At 42.8% G+C, this 22,097-nt stretch overlaps 3 protein-coding genes across 3 annotated transcripts; all 3 read right to left on the bottom strand.

Moving 5' to 3' along the window:
- Positions 1–203: 203 nt before the first annotated feature.
- Positions 204–1,359, bottom strand: LOC106026233 (keratin-associated protein 5-5-like). Its single transcript, XM_013145934.2, has one exon. The coding sequence runs from the start codon at positions 1,318–1,320 to the stop codon at positions 664–666; it is 657 nt and encodes a 218-aa protein (XP_013001388.1). The 5' UTR covers positions 1,321–1,359; the 3' UTR covers positions 204–663.
- Positions 1,360–9,162: 7,803 nt separating this feature from the next.
- On the bottom strand, positions 9,163–10,236 carry LOC106026239 (keratin-associated protein 5-2-like). The gene has a single exon (XM_013145972.3). The coding sequence runs from the start codon at positions 10,190–10,192 to the stop codon at positions 9,572–9,574; it is 621 nt and encodes a 206-aa protein (XP_013001426.1). The 5' UTR covers positions 10,193–10,236; the 3' UTR covers positions 9,163–9,571.
- Positions 10,237–19,283: 9,047 nt separating this feature from the next.
- Positions 19,284–20,450, bottom strand: LOC101788038 (keratin-associated protein 5-4-like). The gene has a single exon (XM_013145973.2). The coding sequence runs from the start codon at positions 20,406–20,408 to the stop codon at positions 19,797–19,799; it is 612 nt and encodes a 203-aa protein (XP_013001427.1). The 5' UTR covers positions 20,409–20,450; the 3' UTR covers positions 19,284–19,796.
- Positions 20,451–22,097: the final 1,647 nt, after the last annotated feature.

Genomic DNA, 22,097 nt, shown 5'->3' with positions numbered 1-22,097 from the left:
TGAGACCCTGAAGCTCGTGCTCTCTTGCCCTTGGCTCCTGGACCCAGCCTGACTAATGGGGGCACAGTGCACTGGCTCCAGGAGCAGATGGGCAGAAGAACTCATTATATTTTGAACTAGGGGTCTCTAGGAGGCAGGGTAGGAGCTAGGGGACTTCTGCTGATCAGATAGTAGAACAAAGAGCCACCACAAACAGTGCAATGAGTGGGGATATTTATTTAAGGATGTCAAGGGTACAGTTTATGCCTTGTCATACAGATTGCAAGAGGGCCTGAGATGAGCAGGTAGTGATGTTCCTGAAATGGACGAGTAATTGATGGAAAAGGAATTCACAGCTTCAGGTTGTCAGGTCCCACAAGCTGCTGGCCACTCCAGCACTCCATAATCATCCAGGGGAGGTCAGAACCCATGTGTGTCAAGGTCCCAAGGACAGGAAAGAGGAAGTAGAGGGAGAAGAGGCATGATTCACTGAGCACAGCAGGAAGATCTAATGCTACCAGTGAGAGGCATATTTTTATATCAAGAGATATGGCTCCCCATCAGTCTGGAGAAGCAACTTCTATCACTTGGAAGATGAAGACTTATAGGTGACTCTGGCATTTGGAGAAGTGCTGTGTGGAGAGTGTGGCTGTAGAGGGTAATAAAAGGTCTGTGTCCAGAGCCTCAGATCTTGCACTGACAGCAGATGGGGACACAGCAGCTGGACTGAGAGCAGCAGGGCTTGCAGCAGCTGGACTGGCAGCAGCAGGGATTACAGCAGCTGGACTGGCAGCAGCAGGGCTTGCAGCAGCTGGACTGGCAGCAGCAGGGCTTGCAGCAGTTGGACTGGCAGCAGCAGGACTTGCAGCAGCTGGACTGGCAGCAGCAGGGCTTGCAGCAGCTGGACTGGCAGCAGCAGGGCTTGCAGCAGCTGGACTGGCAGCAGCAGGGATTACAGCAGCTCGACTGGCAGCAGCAGGGCTTGCAGCAGCTGGACTGGCAGCAACTAGATTTACAACAGGTGGTCTTACAGCCCCCACAGGAGCCACAGCCCCCCTTGGAGCAGCCACAGGAGCCACAGCCCCCCTTGGAGCAGCCACAAGAGCCACAGCCTCCCTTGGAGCAGCCACAAGAGCCACAGCCCCCCTTGGAGCACCCACAGGAGGAACAGCCCCCCTTGGAGCAGCCACAAGAGCCACAGCCCCCTTTGCTACAGCCGGAGCAGGAACAGGCTGGCACACAGCAGCACACGGGCTTGCAGCAGCACACGGGAACACAGCAGCTAGAGCCACAGCCCCCACAGCTGGAGCCACAGCCTCCGGAACAGCCACAGCAGGTCATGGTTCTGGTGATGGAGTGTAGAGGTGAGAGGAGCAGGTGGAGAGGGAGGTGTGTGGATGTGGAGGCACCTGGGTCAGAACCTTATATACCTGCCTGGGGTCCTGATGGGCACAAGGTATCTTCCTTGTATCTATTTTTGTTTTCTCTAAGGAAATTCTGTCATTTAAAATAGCACAAACATTGCTTTATCTTGTGACACATTCTTTTCCTGTCTAGGCCCTCAGTGTCCAGTTCCTCTGGGAACCTCCTGGAGTGAGGTGCTCTTGATGTGTCTCTGCCACGTGCAAACCTTCACCTCCTCCTTGAAGGGACCCATTGGATAGTCAGTATTGTTGTTTATCATACCAAAGTGCCATGTTGTGCTCCAATCATCAGTTTTCTGGAATATTCAACTCCTAGTGGTGTCCACAGAGGTGGGTAGAAGGCTACTCACAGTCCTTCTGTACTCCCCTCCCCCATCTTCTCATCTCTGAGTTAAAGAGTTAACCTACAAAAGAAATTGCTTTGAATTGCTTAACAGCATCCCTTACCAGTCCTGCAATTATCTCTTCATGTGCACCCCTTTATTAAAGTGTGGTAGGTTTTACGGACAATAAAAACTTTGGATTTTACTGTGGGTCACATAAACTACAACACTCCATAGCCTTATGCTTATTTTAAAATTATTTTATCTATTTCTATAGTGCAAAGACAGTATGTTTAATACGAAAAAAAAAAAAAAAAACAAAAAACCAAATTCCATCAGCTCAGCCAGGACAAGCACACCTGCCATTTTGTCATCTCAGAGGTAAATCTGCTTTCTTTATCTCTGGATTCCATCATTCAGACTTTGGGGACTCAAACTGTTTTGCTACTTTATTAGTCTGTTTTCTGTTGCTATAATGAAATATCTGAGGCAGGATACTTTATAAAGAAAAGAGGTTGACTCAGCTCACAGCTTTGGCGGCTAAAAATCTAAGCAGCAGAGTTTGTCCTAGCCATAGCCCCCTGACTGTGCCTCATATGGCTGGAGAGATCATGGAGATAGGAAGCCTGAGAGCCAGGGAAGAGTCAGACTTACTCTTTTATAACAACGATCTCATAAGAACTAACCAAGTTTCATGAGTCCTACCTTAATCTCTTCTGAGGGCAATGTCCTATATGACCTAATGGACTTAAGGAGTGAGACTCTTAGGTCTCACTCCTTAATAGTCCTGCCACTTCTTAATACAGCCACAGTCTGGATCAAACTCCCAGCAAATGAACCCTTCTGCTGTCACCTGAGCTTCTGTCTTCAGCATGTGTCTGTCCCTGCAGACATTGCCCTACCCAGGACCCTTACCCTGACCTCAGGGTAGGCCTCAGGGAACCTCAAAGGTGATCTCTGCTCTTCACTCCCTCTAGCCTTCTGTTCTGAGGCTCCTTGTGGCTTCCAAGAAGAGATGTGGAAAAGTCATAACAACAGGAGATATCAGGTAACACCTGAGTGACTTGCGTAGGTCCAGCGGGCTTATAGACAGATGGAGAGATGAGGTTTCAGGCCAGGCCAAAGCCTCTCCTGTTGTCTTCTTCCAGTGTCAAGGGCTTGTGGTATGAAGAGGATGCTGAACAGAACTTGCATCTGAGACAATGTTGCCCAGAGCAGAGACCTGCCCTGGACTTGGAGGAGCTCTCCTCCTCACTCTCAAGCCTTCTTTCTGCCTCTGTGTTGAATGAGGTCAAGCCAGGAGCCTGAGGACAGACCTCTGACTCTTTCAAAGGCTGCTCCTAATATAGACAGGGCTGGGTGGCCCCTAATAAGGCCCAGCCTTGGGAGTTGAGGGGAAATAAGCAGAACTTTGGGCCTCCACCTCATCTGTGTCTGAGCACTGGTTGCTCATAGGCTGAGCTGGGTTTGGGGGGACATTCATGCTGTTTGCCCCAGGATGGGACAAGCTGCTCTCAGCATAAAGAGAAGGGGCTTGAGTAGGGTAAAAGCTGGATGGAGTCACTGGATGAGCAGAGGTAGGTGATTTGATCTGTCATTTAAAAATGGAGAGCCAGGAATAGATGACCAGATGACTCACCAGTCGCAACCAAGGGACATAAAGCTTTGAAATTATTGAAAACCTACATAAGCTGCAAAGACAGTACAGCTTCCTGTGCATTCTCCACTCAGCTGCTCCACAGTGATGGAATCTTCTTATTGTGAAAATTATACAAAACATGTAACATTCACTATCTAAATAAGGGTTCCATTCAGTGGCAGCAAGCACATTCACAATGAGTGTTAAGCAAACTGTCTCCAAAATTCTTTTATCTTTCCAAATCAAAATGTTGTCCCTATTAAATGTCAACTACCCATTTCAGATTATACCCTTTTTCTTAACCACAGTATTTTACCTAAATATAGAAAGTGGATGGCAGCACAACACTGTCAGCTCGGCCACAGACATTATTTGGATTTCATCAGTTTTATTTATTTATTTATCTATGTATTTATTAGCTTGGTGGGTACTGAGAGTTGAACTCAGGACCTTGCACTTGTCAGGCAAGCACTGCACTACTGAGCTATATCCCTGGCCGCTGGATTTCATCAGTTTTTATAAGAATCTTTTCACATACAGGCCTATGAAATTTCACCACCAATGAGAATTCAAAGAACTTCTACTGCAGTCAACATACTGAGTTACTGCATGTCTGACATATTGGGAATGTTATGTGTGTGTGGAATAATACAGTATGCAACTCTTTTAGATTGGCCTTTTTATCTACTTGATATAACTTTCTAGAGATCCATCTTAGTTGTGATTTCCATCCATAGACCCTCAGTTCTACTGCTGAATCCTGTTCCATTATATGACTGTATGGCAAGTTTCTATTTGATGTTCTAATAGCCATGTGGTGATACTTCATTATCCCTCTAGTTTTGCATTTTCCTGAAGACTGTTGGTGCTGAACATTTATTCCTGGGCATTTTAAAAAAATCTTTCTTATTCAACATAAAAAGAAAGACAAAAGAAGAGGAAGAATAAGAAGAAGAAGAAGCAGGAGAAGAAGAAGAAAAAAGAAAAAGGAAAAAAAGAGGAAGAGGAAGAAGAAAAGGAAGAAGAAGAAGAGGAAGAAGAAAAAGAAAACTACATTTCAAAGCATGTCAATTGAGGGTAGCAATGGTACCTGTATTGCACATTGTCATCCACAAATCATTCACCCAGAGCACAGACATGTGCCTTCAACTGTCTGAACAACACCAGTACAAACCTTTCTCTTTAGTGAACTCAGAGAAATCGGTAGTATAACTGTCTTAACTATTTTTATAAACATATACATACACATATTTTTGTTTTGTTTTATTGTTTCACACTGCTGAAACAACACTATGTTTACACATATGTGTCTTATTTATTTCACCAATGAGTGTGTTCTCAAGGTGCATCCATTTACCTATAAAAGGATATTCCTGGGCTTTTTTTCCCCCTTGCCCATATATATATATATGTATATATATATATATATATATATATATACATATATATATATATGTATATATATATAGTGTGTGTGTGTGTGTGTGTGTGAAATGCTTCTTCCTGTCCTTTGCTTGTGTTGTTTTGCTTTTTTATTATTAAATTCATGTTTGTGTACTTTGGAGTGACTGTAACAGAGATGAGGGCTGACTGAAAAATACATTTAATTTTTAAATTTTAAAAAATCATTACAGTAAAAGGTACAATGCCTTTACTCACCCACAAAATTCTCTGTCTCATATTGAACACCATTATCCCATTTTTCTTGCCACTTTATGAACAGTTTTCGAGGTGCTTTTTTGTGAGTTTCCCTGTGGTGGCTGCCTAGATATCGTGAATTCTTCAAAATGTTTATTTTTGATGTTCATTTTGACATTAGAAAAGAGTCAAAAGTCATGTGATATCTGATTCAGTACATAAGGTAGATAAGGACACACCACATCGTTTTTTTCGAGCCTGTCTTTCCTTTGAATGGCATTTGTGAAGAGTATTTCCAGCATTTTTATCATAGCTAGTAAAGATACAAAAGAGGATTTCCAGTACTGCTTCAAAAAGTGGTAAGAATATGGGATAAATGTATTTGAAATGAGTATTTTGAGGGAGTTAATGGCATTGTATTTTTTACAGCAATAAGTTTTTAAACATTTAAACATTCACTGTATATTTTGATCACCCCTTGTATGGTGTTTTAAATCTTTATTTCTAATAATCCATTGCTATCATATGGATACATAATACGTTTTTGTGTGTTCCTCTCTAGACCTGTACAACTTCTCTGGGTGCCTCCATCTGGACGTCCTATGGATGACATGAATGTGACTTCTCCTTATTTCCCAGGCATCACTTTCCTTTTCCACTCAGAATTATGCAAACAAGCCTCAAAGACTTATCCTGTACAGCCTCTGTTATGTTTTGAATCTTAAACACCCTCCAAAATGCTCACATGGTGAACTGAAGCAGTATTCACCCTGGTTCCCCTGAAGCAATATTCAGAGACTGGCCTTTCAGAAGGTGAATGGATCATGAGGGCCCCAGAATGCTCTGGGATTAATCCAGAGGTGGATTCATAATTTGGTAGCAATATTGGAGATGGTGTAAATTTAGCAGGAGGGGCTTTGGAGAAGCGAGTGGGTTGTGGGATGTTCCTTTGAGGACTATGTCTTGTCCACAAGCCTTTCCTCTTCAGCTTTTTCTGTTTCCTGGCTGCCATGACATGAACAGCTTTCACTTACCATGCCCTTCTAACACTGATGTTCTGCCTTGCCACAAGCCCAAAGCAATGCAGCCCACTGACTCAAACCTCTGAAACCAGGAGCCAAAATAAACTTTTGCTCCTCTAAGTTGATTTTCGCAGGAGTTGTGTTACAGGGAAAGGAAGCTGACTAATACTGTTCCTTTTTGAGCAAGAACAAAGTGTATCATCAGTGTGACATGTCATCTTTGTGACTACAATCTGTTCAATGGCAGACAGGACATCTGAAGATGGTATTAAAGTCCCTTATTCAAGAGAGATTATCCTGGATGGATTTGTCCTCACTGTGAGCTCAAGAAGAGCCTTAGCTGTCAAAGAAAAAATGTGGAGAGACCTAGCCCTTGCTGGCCAGGAAGGAAGCAATGGCCAGTGGAGTGGGTCACAGGACAAGGAACCTGTAGCTACTGAGGATCGTCACGTGGCTGATAACCCATAGGAAAATGGAGACCTCAATCCTGTCATTATGAGGAACATCAAATAACCTGAATGAGCTTGGCAGGGCACAGGCATAGCTGGCAAACCGATGGCTTCAGGATTCCTGGGGACAGGACCCAGGTCCAAAGTCCGTTCACCTGAACTTTGGACCTACAAACACGGTGAGATTAAAAACTGCATAGTAGGAAGAGATATCAGGATTACAGCTACAGTGGCAGAGAGGCCTCAGTGTACGGGGCAGACCATGGAATGAGGGAATAAGGTGGACAAATTATAGCAGAAAAGTGGAGTAGCAGACATGAGGCAGAGACGGTAAGCTAGTCTTTGGTAGAGACAGCTCTGAAACTATATTTAAAAAAAAAAAAGCAGAGGTCATTGCTAATGGTGTATAACGATTTAAAAGACACAGTAGTCCTAGTGCCATATTTAGATTGAATTAAATTTGTTCTGGTCTGTCCACTCATATCAGATTTGAGGACACAGACCTCTAGAACCAAAAATAGCAGGTTATACCATGGTAACCATCCTTACTTTCCTATTGACTTAAGCTGAAATCCTGTATTACTTACATTGTCTTACTATGACTGATCTTAATTGTATCTGAATCATAAGACTATTGGTTGGCCTTGACTGATCCTATTTGAAATCCGTATGCGTGTTAGAATCAACCCTAAAAGTAGAGGAAACTACTCTGAGCATGACAGGATGTAAAGGATATCCATACTGGTATGAATCAGTAACAGCTCTCAAATACTACAATGCAGTCAAAGATAAGTTTTTATAAAAATAGGTGATAGTATATTTAACTATAATAAGCCAGTGTTGTCGACAAATCTATTGAAAATAACAAGAGAAAACATAGTAGCTACGGAAGATCATTTATATTATAGTTTTGTAAGTCTTATCCATTGCATGTTTATCTAGGAAATTGTTTCGCTGTCTTGTTATGACTTGGTTTTCCCTATAATACAGAGAGGATAGGAACAAATACTCTGAGGAAGAGACCAGAAAAACCCGAGGCTTATTTTGTAGCATTATAATATAAATTCTAGCAACCTATTGCTTGCTGATTAAAATGACTCTGGACTGGTTTCTTCAGCTCAACTTCAGCATATGCAGAGATGGGGACGGCTATCACAAAGAGAATGAGAGATGCGATGGTAGTTGGAAATGTCTTCCCTAATTTGGAACTTGAGGACCTAAAGAGACTCCATCATCCTGTAATGATTTGATTAGTTCTATAATATGCAATAAGTATAGAAAGTGGGTGAAGTTAGGGACAACTATTTGTAAGAGGCTAGAGACAGTTGGATAAGGTAGATCTCCGGTGGACTTGCTTTGAAATCTGTGTTTCTTTAAATTGTTTTTTATTTTTTTTTTTAAATGTTCTGTTCTGTTTTGATATGATTAACCTTATCCTCTTAGAGATGTAAAACAAATAGGTGGGACTGATAATCATATTACGGAGCTTTTGTTCGGCCATAGAGCAGAATGGTTTGTAGGGTCACTTTTTTGAATGTCATTCTAAATACTTTAATTCTATAACCTAAACAGCCATTTCGAAGAAGACAATTTGTAACTTATCAACTGGCAATTTCTTACCTTTTGTTTGTCTGTAATTTAGTATTATTTTTCTACCCTTTTTTTCTTTAATCTCCATGTATTTTTTTTTTCGTTTCCTTTTCTTTAAATAAAAAAAAAAAACTGCATAGTTTTAAATCTCCAAGTGTGCAGTGGGTTGTTGCCCCACTCAGACACTGAGTGTCTTAGATCACTCAGACATCTCTTAACTCATTTCTCTCTTGCAATAGAATCCTCTCAGTGGGAACATTACTAGGGCCACTTGAGACCCTTGTCCCACACTCAGGGCTCTTCATAAACACCTAAACAAATGCTGGTCCTGTAAAATCAACCACAGCTCTGCTCACTCTACTGCACCATTTGCGAGGCCACTGTGGTCACCTAAGCTTTCAACAATCCCCACTTAACCATGGAAAGCTTCAGAATACCCCAACTCAGTCCTCCATGGCTTTTCAGTGATCAGTGGAAAGACCAGCTCCTCTGCAGCGAGCACCTTGTGTATCCTTCCTATTTGCATCGCTTTCTCAAGACTTGTTTTTGGTGATGCTGACTTGGGCATGTGTATGGCTGGAAGGATAAAGGAGATTTTGCATGGTTTAGTCTTTTAATCTTCACTATAACACACTTACACAGACATGGATGGATTTCCATTTTACAGATGGGGAAATGGAGGCATGAAGAGGGCAAATGACCTGACCTGACCAACCAGCCTGAGTCTTCCCCACTGCCTTATGCAGCTGGCCTCACACGGGCCTCTCTGAGCCCCCAGGCCTTCCTGGTGTCTCTACATGGGGAAATCCCTTCCCAGACTACTTCCCCCCTCCTCTTCCCATCCCACCTCACACAGATTCTTTCCTCTCGGAGGTCTTTTTCTGTTGCTTCCGGATGTATTGCAGTGTGGACCCACGGCTGCCCTTTCTGAGGGAGGAGAAGCATGGCTTCCTCATGGTCAGGACTCGCATGGAATCTGCACAGAGCAGGTCACTGTCAGTGTATGAATTAGTATTGGATCAAAGTGTCAGGGGATAGGCAGAGCCTGTAATCATTTGTTAGATAGAAACTAGAAAAAAAGTCACTCCAAGAAGTACATTGTGTGCAGAGGGGAGAGGTTTATTTAAGGATGTCAGAGCCCTGTGCAGGTGAAAATATGCAGAGAACAAAGAAAGTACATGTCAAAGGCCAGTGTTGAGCTCAAAGAGCTGGAAGTGGCAGGGAAAGGTCTAGAGGACTCAGGAGATCTGAAAATCTTCAAAGAAAGACTGAGAGGCACAGCCCACATCTCCATGGTGATTAGGAGGGAGTATATGGGCTTTCCATTAGGGAATGATGGTGCCGATGATGTTTCCTCTGTAGTCAAAGTGATGAATGCCCGGCCCTAGAGTGAGGAAAGGGTATTCTGGGGCATGGGATGAGACTGAAGCTTCAATGTGTGATCACAGCCAGGAACACTTCTTGAGAAATTGGAAACTGACAGTTTCCTGGGTCTGGGATCAGAGACTTAGATCTTGCACTGGCAGCAGATAGGGCCACAGCAGCTGGACTGAGAGCAGCAGGGATTGCAGCAGCTGGACTGAGAGTAACAGCAGGGTTTGCAGCAGCTAGACTGGCAGCAGCAGGGCTTACAGCAGCTGGACTGGCAGCAGCAGGGCTTGCAGCAGCTGGACTGGCAACAGCAGGGATTGCAGCAGCTGGACTGGCAGCAGCTGCTCTTACAGCCCCCACAGGAGCCACAACCCCCCTTGGAGCACCCACAGGAGCCACAGCCACCCTTGGAGTACCCACAAGAGCCACAGCCGCCCTTGGAGCAGCCACAGGAGCCACAGCCCCCCTTGGAGCACCCACAGGAGCCACAGCCCCCCTTGCACACCCCACAGGAGCCACAGCCACCCTTACACCCCCCACAAGAGCCACAGCCACCCTTGCAGCCACCACAGGAGCCACAGCCCCCTTTGCCACAGCTGGAGCAGGAACAGGCTGGCACACAGCAGCACACAGGCTTGCAGCAGCACACGGGCACACAGCAGCAGCTGGAGCCACAACTTCCACAGCCTGAGCCACAGCCACAGCCACAACCCCCACAGCTGGAGCCACAGCCTCCGGAACAGCCACAGCAGGTCATGGTTCTGGTGATAGAGGTGGAGAGGTGAGAGGAGCAGATGTTGAGAGAGGTGTACAGGTATGGACGCCCTGGGCCTGGAGCTTTATATCCCCAGTGTGAGGCTGGTCACACAGTCACTTCCTTGTTTATCTCATCTTCTGTCATCATGTGCTGCCATCTTTTGTGTTGTTTGTTTATGTTGATATATTTTGCAGTAAGAATATGAGATCATTTCCTCGTGGAATTCACATAGGAAGGAAAAATGACTCCTGCTTAGTCCCTGTAAGCAAGTTTGTCCTGTGGACTCTCATCCTCTTTTCCTGGCTGGGCTCTTTCTGCTCCTTTGTCTTTAGATAGTCCCATTGGCCCCTGCCCTTAGCTTACCTTCTATAAAATAGAGCTGGAAATACAAACGTTGCATGAGCACCACCTGAGATAATTTCCAAACACCATGCTTGCCCTAGGGCCCCTCATAGGAAGGCCCACGTCTACAAGACAGTTCAATGATCTCAGGTGGTGCCCTCTCACTGTGACCTGAAGCCATCACTATCAGCCACTCTCTGCCTGCTCCTGGCTGTTCTCACAGGTGTGACACCCTCCCTGATGTGACAGTGACATGGTGACAGTAGTAGGAGGGCAGTGGGCAGGTGAGAGCCCTGCTCCCCCTTGGACCAGACCTCGTGCCAGGTGAGCTCTATGATTGTAGAAGGGAGTTTAGTGTGGTCCCAGGGAGCAGGGCGGAGCTGGATCCTGCCCTGAAATCTTTGCATGGATGAGTACTTCTCTGATGAAAATGAAATGGAGAGAGGAATCTGGAGGATGGAGGCAGGACAAACAGCACCAAAAATACAAGAAGGACACTCCAGTCAGGAAGTAAGGCACTGTCAAGGGTACAGAGGTGGTGGGTACAGGAATACTGTGCACACAGATGTAGGTCACCCTCAGATGTGCCATGCATGGACACAAAACCTTCCCAGTGGCCAGAATTTTGCTGGTTTTACTCACTGCTCAATCCTCAAGGCCTGGCTAATATTCACTGAGTAGATGGTTTTCTTTGGGTCATTATGCTGAGCCTAAGGTGACTTTTATGCATTTATTCAGGACTCATCAATCAAAAAATTAGCATTTCATAAATTCTGGAAAATTCTCCCACAGTAACTCTGGAAGTATAGTTACTGTGTGTATTAGGCTTTCTTTCTTTTTTTCCTTCCTTCTTTCCTTTCTTTTTCTTCCTTCCTACTTTCCTTTCTTACTTCCTTTTCCCTTCTTTTATGATGTGGGTCAATTTTATTTTCAAGTGTTTTTTTTTTTTTTACTTTTTGCAATGGTAAATTTTTATTGCGTTAAACTGCATATGAGAACAAAGCTTAAAGTCTTTTAATTTTTTTTTTAGAAAATGTAGTACATAATATTTACATTACTTATTGGGAATTGGTATATACATATATGTATAAAACACATGTATATATATGATATATACATATGGTATATATATTATATATATATAAAACACATCTTATTTTCTTTACTTATCTCCTTCTATCCTTCTTCCTTCCCTCTATCTCTTGATCTCCTTCCCAGTTGAGAAAGATTTATATCCCTATGTCCTTTTTAAAAAATTTTTAAAGATAGTAAAATACAATAAAACCAGGTGGAACAAAGCCAATCAGGACAATGCAATGAAACTGGTACAGAACTTCAGAGCAGGATGCTGGGGAAACAGTAATAGCTACTATAGTATATCTTGCTGTCTTCACAATAGTTGTCGATTCCATCAGGTATAGCAAAATCACACTAAAAACAGAACACTATAAAACCAATAGGAACAATATTGAATAAAGCAAAACAATAGTGGAACGCAGCTGTAGGACAGAGGTCTCCGCGTGCCACCAGTCTCCTCCTCAGCATCCTCCTTGCCCCAGGCGCCTCCACCCCTGTCGTCTGGGGTCCAGCATCGTGTGTTCCCAGACTGGCTGCATGATTATGTGCACTCTGCCCTTCACCCAGGGTTCACTATTAGTCAGAACAAAACAAAACAGTGAAAACAACATTTGATTTCAAAGACAGGATAGAAGGAAATCCCCCATATTTGCTATATTGCATCCTGTCATCCTTCCAAGAGATGCTCAGACCTCTGCACCCAGACCTGCATAATCAACCAAACAATACAAGCATTTAGTCGCTATATTTACCTTAGTTGCTATCAACTCAGGCTGTCCTGGGAACCATCTGGTTGCTAATGGGGATGAGGGGTGGTAGTAGTGGGGGGTGTTTGATTCTTAGCCTGCGCACTGGTAGGCTCATGGGAGGTGCTGGCTTTTCTCTCTTTGGTATATGCGGCTTGTGCTGCTTACCAGGAAGGCTGGATAGTTGATTTCTTAGTTGGTCCCTCAAGTCCCAGCATAGTGGATTCCTTACATCCTTTTAGCTATCTTTCATTTTGCTCTTTGTTTATACATTGGGTTTTTCATATAAGAGAATAAATGCAATATTTAAGCTTACATATCTGATTTATTTCATTTAATATGATATTATTACTCTAGTATCTGTGACATTTTATAGTTATTTTACATACATCCCATTTTTCTGTGTTTGAACATTAAATGATAGGTAATTTTTAGTATCTATCTTTAACTCATTAATTCTTTTTTTTTTTTTTTTTTTGGCACTGGGGATCAAACTCATGACCTCACACTTGCCAGGCAGGCACTTATGCCGCTGAGCTAAACTAAATCCCAGTCCTAACTCATTAATTCTTTTCACCCAGTCTAAACATACCTAATTTTTTAAAAAATTTTATTTAAGGAGAAAAAGAAAAAAAAGCAAAGAAAGGGTACAAGTTATACAGATTTACGGAAAAAAAATAAACAGTAGGAAATCACTAGTTAATGGATTACATATTGTCATCTTAGAAATAATTGTTCAAGTTACAAAATTAAAGCTTATAAAGTGGACGTTCCAACAGTGAGACTGCAAAGAGTTCTGTTCAATGAGCCAACAAAACTCAGTAATATCATTATCTATCTTATACACTTAAATATACATGCAGTTATATCATTTAGAGCACTTTCTTTTCCTCTCTTTTGTACAATGACGATTACACATTTTGGGTTTTGTTGCTCCCACGGTTCTTATTACTTTTTTGGAAGAGAGGAGAACCAAATGTGACATAACAGAACAGAGTCAGTCAAATCAAAAGGGTGGACATAATAGATAATGTAAAAGCATAATACAAGGTGATCAACAATGGTTACCATAATGCCTCCTGCTGTCTCTAATAGAACTGCCTATATCATCAGTTATAATAAAATTGAACAAAACAGTAAAGAACGAAACCAACAAAATCAAAACATTGGAGAAATTACAGGTCTTCAAACATAGATAATAGTCAACCAGAATGGGCGTCATAATGAATCTCACTATCTTCACAGCTGCTGCCTAAACTTTCAAACCTGGTACTATCAAGCAAAACAGAATAGAGAAACATCAGTCAAAACAAGATGGTGAGAGCAATATAGGGCTTTAAATCAAGATAATGGAAAGTCAAAGTGGGTTACTATAATATATCCTGCTATTTTTTATTTATTTTCCCTTAATTAAAAGGATAAAAATAAAAAAGTAAATAATAAAATGGAGATTGAGATAAAAGAGGGCATAACAGCAAAATAGCGCAGATCAAAACATAACCATTTAAGCAAAATAGTGTTTCACCATAAGATAATCCCAACATAAAAGTAGTTACCATATTGTCTCTTTCCTTGAAATCTTTGAGTATAACTTCGTATACTGCAGCATCAAATATATCAAAACAATGTAAAACCATTTAAGAGATTGACAGTATTACAGGGTATTTAGAATCAACTAACAGAAAATGAACAATGGTTTCTGTATAATCTCCTTGTCTATAAAAGTTTTTTGCTTACACTATTATATATAATAAAATCCAATAAGACACAACCTGTTTAGACCAATGGAGAGAGAAGAACAAAAGCTTGATGAGACTTCAAAACAAGATGATACTAAATCAGTATTACCTCTTAAGACATCATTTTCTCCAAAATAGCTGTTCCTATCATCCAGTCTTCTCTGCCTCATTTCTGTTGAGCTCTTTTTCTGTCATTAGTTGTCAGTTTGTCTTCTTCATTTTGTTTTCTGCTCCATTCATTGTGGCCTCTCTGCCACTATTTCTGGATTCTTCGTATTTTTCTTTTTTAGAATATCCTGCAGTATTCTCTGTACAGTTGAATTGGTGGTTGCATATTCCCCTAGTTCCTCTTTATCCTGGAAGCACCTTGTTTTTCCATCAATTTCCAGGGATAGTTGTGCAGGATATATCAATCTTGGCTGGAGGTTATTATCTTTCAAAGCTTGAGTTATTTCCCCCACGCTCTTTGTGATTTGATGGTTTGTGTCGAGAAGTCTGCTGTAATTCTGATGGGTGTTCCCTTGTAAGTGATCTGTTTCTTGTCTCTGATGGCTTTTAGTATTCTGTTCTTGTATTGGATTTCTGGAATTTTAATTATTATATGCCTGGGTGTTGCTCTGTTTGGGTTGTAGGTGGCTGGGGTCCTGTATGCTTCATACAACTGAGTATCTTTACCTTTTGCTAAATTAGGAAAATTCTCCTGGATTATTTCTGTGAGTAGCTTTTGTAGTTCATTTGTTTGTGTCCCTACTTCTTCTTTTATGTTCTTAATTCTTAAGTTATGGATCCTCTTATCATCTTCTAGTCTTTGTATTATTGTTGTTTGTTTCTTTGTTATTTTTAAGAAGTTTTTCAGTTCACACTCCCATATTACAAGTCTGTCCTCCAGTTCAGATAATCTGTCCTTAGTTTCTTTCAAGCTGTTATGCCAGTTTTCGATAGAGTTTTTAGTTTCCTCGTAATCTCTTTGAACCTGCTTCATGTATTCTATGCTTTCTCTATTTTCTCCATCAAACAATTCTCCCCTCTTTTTCTGTTCTTCCATTCCACCATTTGTTTTTTCTTGGGTGGTGCTTAGCATTTCTCTAACTATTCTGCTTATGTCTAGCTTCAGGTCATTAATAACTTCATTCCTGAACTTGTCTATGAGGCAAGTGCTATCTATGGAGATAGCACTTTATATCTATTGGTGCTGTGTCTGCTATTGCCTCTTCCTCAGGATTGGGGGCCGAGGAGGCTTTCTTGTTGCTGCCTCTTCCCATATTCTTTGTTCCTTATATATGCAAGTGTATATAGGAGGCCCAGCTTCCTTCCCTGTCAGCCACAGTCTGATTGAATTGCGCTGGCTAGGTGTTCCCGCCCATCGCACCACACCAGGAAGTTGCAGATCAGGCAGGCTATGCGGGACCCACCCCTCCAGGTCAACCTACCTTCAGGCGCTGGGACCTGGGTTGTGCTAGCCTACTGGGTCTCAGCCAGCAGCATCACATAGGCTAGGCACTGCTCACCAATCCTGCTTGAGAGGGGGATACGTGACTGAAGTCACTGCAGCGCCCTGTTCCTGCAAGTCTGCCTGGTCCCAGAATGTCCTCTGTTGGAGTTTCCTAGACTGTGGAAGAGCCCCAGTTTCTCTCACTCACCGCAGGTCAATGCACAGCTCCCCGCCCATCCTGCTTTCAACTCCGTTCACCGATTCCTGTTCTCAGAGCTTCCACGCATCTCTCTCCCTGCTGAGCCAATCTAGACGCAGCAGCGGCGGCGGGAAACCCAAATCGCGGTTTCCAATGGCACTGGCTCCAACTTCCACACTGAGGCTTTTCTGTTCCTGTTATAGCACCAGGATTGCATTCCCATTGGTTTCTCTCAGCCCAATTCATTCTTGGGTCAGCGGGGCATATCTCCTGTTGCTTATGATTCCTTACTCTGCACCATTCCTGAATTCTAAGCTGGGTCTTTCAGAGAGCCTCCGTAGCTGCTGCTATCTGTCCGCCATGTTCTCCTGGCAATGTTTTTCATTTATAGAAAAATCTGTATTTCTTGTTCAAAGATGCTTCTTTATGTTTATACTTTACTACTTCTTATTCACATTATCAGTTGATCTTCTATTTCTTGAGCCATTTCCAAAGTGCATACTGGATTGAGTCTCTAAATTTGGAGAATCTGATGTTTTTGAGTCCTTTATATATTCTAGATAATAGTTTTTTGTCTGAGGAACATCTGGCAAAATTTTTTCTCACACTGTGGGCTGTCTCTTCATTCTGTTGTTGGTTTTTCTTGTTTTGCAAAAGTTTTTTTTTTAATACCAGAGATTGAACTCATGGCCTCGCACCTGCAAGGTTAGATGCTTGTGCTGCTGAGCTAAACCCCTGACCCCAAGTTTTTAATAAGATGAGGTCCCAGTTGCTGATTCTTTATGACAGCTCATGTGCAATTGAATTTCTTTTTCATAAATTGCCTATATCAATGTCTTCAAGAACTCTACCTATTCTATCTTCCAGCAGATTTAATGTTTCTGTTTTAATTTGGATTTTAGTTTAGTGGATGGTGAAAGACATGGATCTAGTTTTAGTCTTAGCATGTACAAAGCCAGTTTTTCCAGCACCACTTTTTTAAAAAGGCTATTTTTCTTCCAGTGAAGGTATTTGGCTCTTTTGTCAAAGATAAGGTGGCTAAATATGTTTGGAATTGTTTCTGCATCTTCCAATGTGTTCCGTTGGTCCTCAGGTCTGTTTTTGTGCCAATACCATACTCTTTTCATTTTTTTTTAAAATTACAGTAGCTTTGTGCTATAAGTTCAAGCCAAGGATATGGTGCCCCTTGTCTTTGTTGCTCCAAATTGCCTTGGTGTTCTAGGTCTCTTCTGGTTGCAAATGAATTTTAGAGTTGTTTTTTCTAATTGTGAGATATGCTGTTGGAATTTTGATCAGAACTTCATTTTACTATTATTTCTTCTTACCCAAAAGCAAGGAATATATTTCCATTTTCTGACATCCTCCTTAATCTCCTTTTTCAGAGTGCTATACTTCTTTCATTAGATTGATTCCTAGGTATTTCATTGGGGGGAAGTGCTACTGTGAAAGGTGTTGTTTCCCTAATTTCTCAGTGAGTTTGTTATTTGTGTACAGGAATCATATTGATTTTTGAGTGTTGATTTTGTATCCAGCTACCCTACTGAATTTGGTTATTAAAACTAAAAGTATTTTCATGGAGTTTTGGGAGTTTTTTAATGTAGAGTATCATGTCATTTGCAAATAACAATAATTTTTCTTCCTTTCTTATGCTTATTCCTTTTATTTCTTTCTCATGTCTAATTGCTTTGGCTATTGTTTTTGTACTTTATGCCCGATAATTTTGATAACTGGGGTCTTTTTTTAAAATTGGTCTTTCTCTTCATGGTTTTGGTTGGCTCTCTTGCAATGACTCTGTGTATTAGTATTGCGACTTGTGAATGTAAACCAATCTTCTTGGAATTTCATCTCTTGGAACCTGATTCTCATTAAAGGTGGATTTCTTTACAGGGGATTTGATTTCTCTATATATTTATCTTGGATATGGCAGCCAGGACATGTCACATTTAAGTTTCTCAGGCCACTTGGGGTGACGTAAATTCAGCTGCAAACACTTGGGAGGCCAGCTCACGATGATTTATTTCACCACATAGCCTGAGACTGATTTCAGGGTCACCTGAGTCTCAGTAAAGAGGAAGGTCTAACTTCTGATCCACTGAGAAATGCACCTCCATCTCTTCACCTCTGTGTTCAGCACTAGCTTGCCTGTTGATTCTAAGGATTTGTTACTTTTTCACTAGTTCAAGAATTCACAAAAAATCACTTTTTAAGAACATCTTTGTGGGAAACTAGAATATGATAACTAAGGGGGAAGCTAACTCCAGGATACTCCCAAGCTCTGTATCTTGGAGACAGAATGTGATTCCCTGTGCCCAGGTAGCTATTGCAGAATGAACCACAGCACTGTCACAAGACATATTAGCCAGTGATTGCGTATGTAGACAGGGTCTTCACAGAGACAAGTTTAGATGTAGACACACTGGAGATGGTGACCCTAATCTCATAGGCTGTTGTCCTGAATAAAGAAATTAAAGCACAGACATACACAGAGGTGTGACCAGCTATCATAATCAGGGATTTGCAAAGAGAACTAGCCAAAACAGGATACATAATTTATAGTATTATTTATAATGGGCACTCGAGGAGTCAAATACAAAGAAAGTGCAGAATATCTGTCCATACACTAAAGACCTAAAAAATTCAGTGAGGGTCTGGATCCCATGGCAATAACCTGGATAAGTTCAGCTGAAAACTATGAGCCCATAAAAATGCCTCCCATGAGTCCAACTGGGGGCCTACAGCCTGTGACAATGACTCATGCAAATTTGTTTCATGGATATTTACTGGGTAGGCCCACAGGTCAGCAGTGGAAGCCAGAAAGTCTGTGCCAGTGGGATGAAAGGTTTGTGCCAGTAGACTGAGTGTTCTGCACTGGAGCCAGGAAGCAATGTTCAAAGTAAGGACCAAGGCTCCCCTGAAATGAACCACAGCCATCCTCAGCAACAGTGATGTCCCGAGCTTCTCTGACGATAACAGCAAATTTCGTATCAGGAAGCCAGTGTGACAAGCTTTTCCTGGAGATTGAGCAGCACAACATCTTCCCCTCTGGAGCAAGGTAGCAATGCTCAACATAAGGACCAGAGGACCCCCAGTGTGAACTACCCCGGGCTCCTCTGATGATGAGAATGGCTAAATTTATGTTAGGAAAGAGGCATGACAAGCTCCTCCAGGAGAACCCATGGCAACAGGAGAACCAATAGCACCAAACAGAAACACTACTCTTCCTCTCCAGGTCTCCTTTTATATAGGCGACAGTCCTCAGGTACCCACCACCTCAGTGCCATGCTGACTCAGTTCAGCTGGTGTTAAACTGACCACCAGTTTTTAATGCACCATATCAGGTGAGGACACAGGAACAAGATAGTATCGATAAATCAAGGAGAGACAGCCTGGTCTTGGACTTCTGGCCTCTTGAGCTATAAAACAATCAGTTTATTTAAACCATGAGGTTTATTAGCTTGTGATAGAACTCCAACTAAGGGACAGTGGGGAACAAGACATGAGATACAGCTAATAATACAGAGGCCGAAAACAAACAACCACAACATGAATTCTTGGGAGTCATGGAGTGTTTATTCAATAGATTCAGAGCATTTAACAAAGAGTGAATAGAAGCTGGTTAAGGAAAAGGAAGTTGGTTATATTCAAGAAAGAAGCGAAGGTTCTCAGGAGTCAGATCTGGGGTTTCCCATGCCATTGTGTCCTCTAGATATACTCTAAAAGCAGTCTGAGTTGAGGCAGCTCAGAGTGACATAAAGATAAAAGAAGCAGGAGTCAGGTGCAGGGAAGAAGAGTAGCCCTGCCAGAGGCATCCAGATTGGGGATTCTCCCAGCATGTGATATGGCCTGGGAAGGTTGGAGTGATGAAATCAGGAAGGAACAGGGCAGATTCAGGAGGAAAGGTGGGCAGAGCACAGGAGGTGGGATGCTCCATCACTGCACTGCTGGATGGAGGCTGCTGTAGCTCAGATAGGATAGATCCAGAATGTTTCTTCAGGAGTTTAGGACACAAATCCAGTCATTTCTAGAGAGCCAGATTTGTAGGACCCAAATGAGATTTGTACCCAAAGTCTCAGATCTTGCATTGGCAGCAGATAGGGACACAGCAGCTGGACTGGGAACAGCAGGGCTTGCAACAGCTGGACTGACAGCAGCAAGGTTTGCAGCAGCTGGACTGGCAGCAGCAGGGCTTGCAACAGCTGGACTGGCAACAGCAAGGCTTGCAGCAGCTGGACTGGCAGCAGCAGGGCTTGCAGCAGCTAGCCTGGCAGCAGCAGGGCTTGCAGCAGCTGGACTGGCAGCAGCTGGACTGGCAGCAGCAGGGCTTGCAGCAGCTGGACTGGCAACAGCTGGTCTTGCAGCTACCACAGGAGCCACAACCTCCCTTGGAGCCCCCACAAGAGCCACAGCCCCCCTTGCAGCCACCACAGGAGCCACAGCCACCCTTGCAGCCACCACAGGAGCCACAGCCACCCTTGTAGCCCCCACAAGAACCACAACTGCCCTTACAGCCCCCACAGGAGGAACAGCCCCCCTTCGAGCACCCACAGGAGCCACAGCCCCCTTTGCCACAGCTGGAGCAGGAACAGGCTGGCACACAGCAGCACACAGGCACACAGCAGCAGCTGGAGCCACAGCCCCCACAGCTGGAGCCACAGCCTCCAGAACAGCCACAGCAGGTCATGGTTCTGGTGATGGAGGTGGAGAGGTGAGAGGAACAGATGGAGAGAATGGTGTTGGATGTGGGGGCTACTTCTCCAGGAGCCTTTATATCTGGCTAGGTGTTTACATTGAACACATGATCACTTCCTTTGTTGTTTACCTTATTTCATGCAGTCAATTGTTATTTTTAATCTCTTCTTGGTCTCGTGAACTACTATTAACTGAAGCCAAGCTGTCCTCTCATTGGTTTCTGAGCTTGGTCTTTTCCCTGCAAATGTCCCTTGTGTTAAAAAAGGATCAATCCCTCTTCCCACGTATCCCAGCTGACACTGTGACTCAGGAGCAATGGCCCTGCTGGCTGGAGAACCTCATCCCAAAATTTTCATTTCTCCTCATTGACCCACATCCTCCATTCCCCTGGGCACTAGTGTCTATAGTCCCTGCCTAAATGGGTTCATTATGATCATTTTTGTGAATAGAAGTGTAGCTGAAGGTTTCGACTACTTCTGCAGTTACACCATCCCAAATGACCAGTCTAGATGCTTTGTTAAAGTGTCAAAACAAAGTGAAGTGAATTCTTCTGGTTTCCTACCTGCCCCAGCCACAGATAGGACCTGCCTTGTCCTACATGAGCTGGGCTCCACAGCCTTCCCGAGCAGTACAGCTTTCCTCAGCAAGTCCTTGTAAAACACCCAGAAGTCAACTGAGATAATTTTTATGTGTTCTCTTTGAAGGCTGCCAAAGAGCCTTTCTAATGAACTCTGCAGTAAAATTTGCATCCAGTGAATTGTATGGGTCTCGCATGTCCACGCGATTGTGTTCAGCTTAGCATGTGTTCAGGTGGAACCCCACAGCCTTCATGCCACTGCGTGGAAAGCCCATCCTCCTGCCAGCAGCTCTTCTGGTTGACTGTGGCTGTTGCTGACTTCCATATAAAGTAAATCACAAAGCACACACTGGCTTCTGTCACCCAAAACATTATTCTGTGTTCACAATCTTCTCTGAGTTGTGATACATGGGAAGACCCAACCCAGCGCATCCTCTATTCCCTTGTTCATAGATCCTTAGTTTGTGCTCAGAAATCTTTGAAATAGCCTATGTGCCCAGCACCATGAATAGATTTTTTAAAGTGTGGTCTATACACACAATGGAATACTATTCTGCCACAAAGAAAGATAAATTTGAAGCACCATAAGTAAATGGATGCAATTTGAGATTATAATAAGTAAAATAAGCCACACATGAAAAATGTTACATGGTGAACATTCATCTGAATGAATGTTCTGTGAACATTCTTATATAAGTTCCTGTGTGAATCTATGTCTTTATTTCTCTCGGTTAAATACTGAGGACTGCACTTGCTAGACTTTGGGAAATGCGTATCTTTTTGTGTGTGAGTAGTTCTGGGAGTTGAACCCAAGGCCTTGTGCATGCAAGCCAAGAGCTCCACCACTGAGTTGCATACCCAGCCCCACTGGGAATGCATATCTCATCTTTACAAGAAACCTTGTTTGAAAATGGTCGTCCTATTTTCAACACCCACCCTCAAAAGCAGCATCCGAGGATATTGGTGGCTCTATGTCTCTGTTAATAGTTTGTTGTTTTCATTTTTAAAATGTCAGGTGTTCTCACAGGTAAGAAGGAAGGAAAGAAGAAACAAAGGAAGGGATAAAAGACAGGAAAGAAGGGATAAGGGAGAGGGGAAGGAGAG

Source organism: Cavia porcellus, unplaced genomic scaffold (assembly GCF_034190915.1).
Source record: "Cavia porcellus strain 051 isolate PalLab524CR breed Dunkin Hartley unplaced genomic scaffold, mCavPor4.1 scaffold_17, whole genome shotgun sequence".
In the NCBI taxonomy this organism is placed as follows: Eukaryota; Metazoa; Chordata; class Mammalia; order Rodentia; family Caviidae; genus Cavia; species Cavia porcellus.
Note: the sequence above shows the minus strand (reverse complement) of the source record. Positions and strands in the feature narration are given on the sequence as shown.

Bases quoted from the DNA above. Each gene is read 5' to 3' on its own strand.
- LOC106026233 (XM_013145934.2), bottom strand. From the start codon at position 1,320: ATGACCTGCTGTGGCTGTTCCGGAGGCTGTGGCTCCAGCTGTGGGGGC.
- LOC106026239 (XM_013145972.3), bottom strand. From the start codon at position 10,192: ATGACCTGCTGTGGCTGTTCCGGAGGCTGTGGCTCCAGCTGTGGGGGT.
- LOC101788038 (XM_013145973.2), bottom strand. From the start codon at position 20,408: ATGACCTGCTGTGGCTGTTCTGGAGGCTGTGGCTCCAGCTGTGGGGGC.